The sequence below is a fragment of the Megascapheus bottae genome, chromosome 9 (genome assembly GCF_031878675.1).
Source record: "Megascapheus bottae isolate mThoBot1 chromosome 9, mThoBot2.hap1, whole genome shotgun sequence".
In the NCBI taxonomy this organism is placed as follows: Eukaryota; Metazoa; Chordata; class Mammalia; order Rodentia; family Geomyidae; genus Megascapheus; species Megascapheus bottae.
In genome coordinates, this window is record NC_143517.1 from 67,059,447 (window position 1) to 67,061,062 (window position 1,616).

At 68.1% G+C, this 1,616-nt stretch overlaps 1 protein-coding gene across 1 annotated transcript; it reads right to left on the minus strand.

Annotated features, from left to right (window-relative positions):
* Positions 1-325: 325 nt before the first annotated feature.
* Gpr20 (G protein-coupled receptor 20) lies at positions 326-1,395 on the minus strand. The gene is given in 2 exon segments (XM_090338735.1): positions 326-369; positions 372-1,395. Coding segments are annotated over 2 exon segments (1,068 nt in total).
* Positions 1,396-1,616: the final 221 nt, after the last annotated feature.

Sequence of the window (1,616 nt, forward strand, 5' to 3'; positions counted from 1 at the left end):
GTCTGTGTATTAGGGTGTGTGAATCTTTGTGGAATCCTTAGAAGCTAGAATCTTTATTCCTTTGCCCGACGGGCTTCTCCTGGGGACAAACAAGCCTGGGGGGGCTCAGCTCCTGGGTCAGCCCTTTGGCTGCCCTTCTGGATTTTCAGTGGACACTACATAGGCACAGGGCAGTGAAGGACGGGGCACTCAGACCACCCCACCCCACCCCATCTGGAGCCCACAGCAGACACCGCCCAGTGGTTCTAGCATGTGGAGGCAGCGGCACTGGGGAACTACCTTCTCCCACACTGGATGGACGTGAGGCCCCTGGCCGAGCTGTTGCCTAGGGCTCAGGCCCGGTGCTCACGGGCTGGGCGAGGCCGGGAGGCCAGCACTGAGCGTGTGCCGGGAGCCGGAGCCCTTGTACATGCCGACCGCGTCCCCACTGCTGGGCTCCAGCTCCCCCGCCGGCCGGTGGTGGAAAAGGCTGCGGACTGTGGCCTGGAAGCCGCTGGTGACGAAGCAGTAGACGATGGGGTCCATGCAGCTGTTGAGGCTGCTGAGGGTCACGGCCACGTGGTAGACCACGAGGCTGGCTCGGGGAGGCACGCCGGGCCACAGAGCCACGGCCACCTGGCGGGCGTGGAAGGGCGTGAAGCAGACGAGGAAGATGACGAGCACGGTGAGCAGGAGCTGCACGGCGCGCACGCGGCGCTGGCGGCCCTGGCGCAGCAGGCCGGGCCTGGAGAGCGCGCACACCATGCGGCCGGTGAAGGCGCCCAGGACCAGCAGCGGCAGCAGAAAGGCCAGCACGGTGAGCGCCAGCACGCGGCAGCGGGGCCGCGCGCCCGCGGCCAGGCCCAGCACCGACAGCGTCACCGCGCCCGCCGCCACCCACACCGCCGCGCACGCCGCGCGCGCACAGCCCGGCTGGCGCCAGCGGCGGGCGCCGTCGGGCCGCACGATGGCCAGGTAGCGGTCCACGCAGATGCAGGTGAGGAAGAGGATGGAGCAGTGCATGTTGAGGAAGTAGCCGAAGACGTGCGGGAAGGCGCAGCGCGCGCAGCCCGGCGCGCCGTAGAAGACAGCGAAGCGCGCGGGCAGCGACAGGCCCACCAGCAGGTCGGTCACCACCAGGTTGAGGGTGAAGGTCACCGAGGGCGTCGCGGCCCGGGTGCGGCAGCAGAACACGTACAGCGCCAGCCCGTTGAGCGCCAGCCCCGCCAGGAAGATGGCTCCGTGCGCCACCATCAGCGCCAGCCACAGGCGCGGGAAGGCGTCGTGCAGCTCCTCGTCCAGCACGGCGAACAGCTGGAACAGCGGCGTCTCCGCCCCGCTGCCGTTGGTCCAGGTGGCCGCCGTGGCATTGGAGGCCGCCGCAGCCCAGGGCCCCGCGGGGCGCGCGGAGGGCATGGCAGGGGCCTGTGCGCCCGGGGCCTGGAAGCAGGGGGAGAATGGTTACTGGGTGCCAGCCTGTCACTCCCTACCCCAGCCTGATCTACCTACCCACTTTCTCCTGTCACCTGTTCTTAATCTCTCTCTCTCTCTCTCTCTCTCTCTCTCTCTCTCTCTCTCTCCCTGACAAAACACTAAGTAAGGCTTCAGCCAGGCACTGGAGGCTCACACCTGTCATC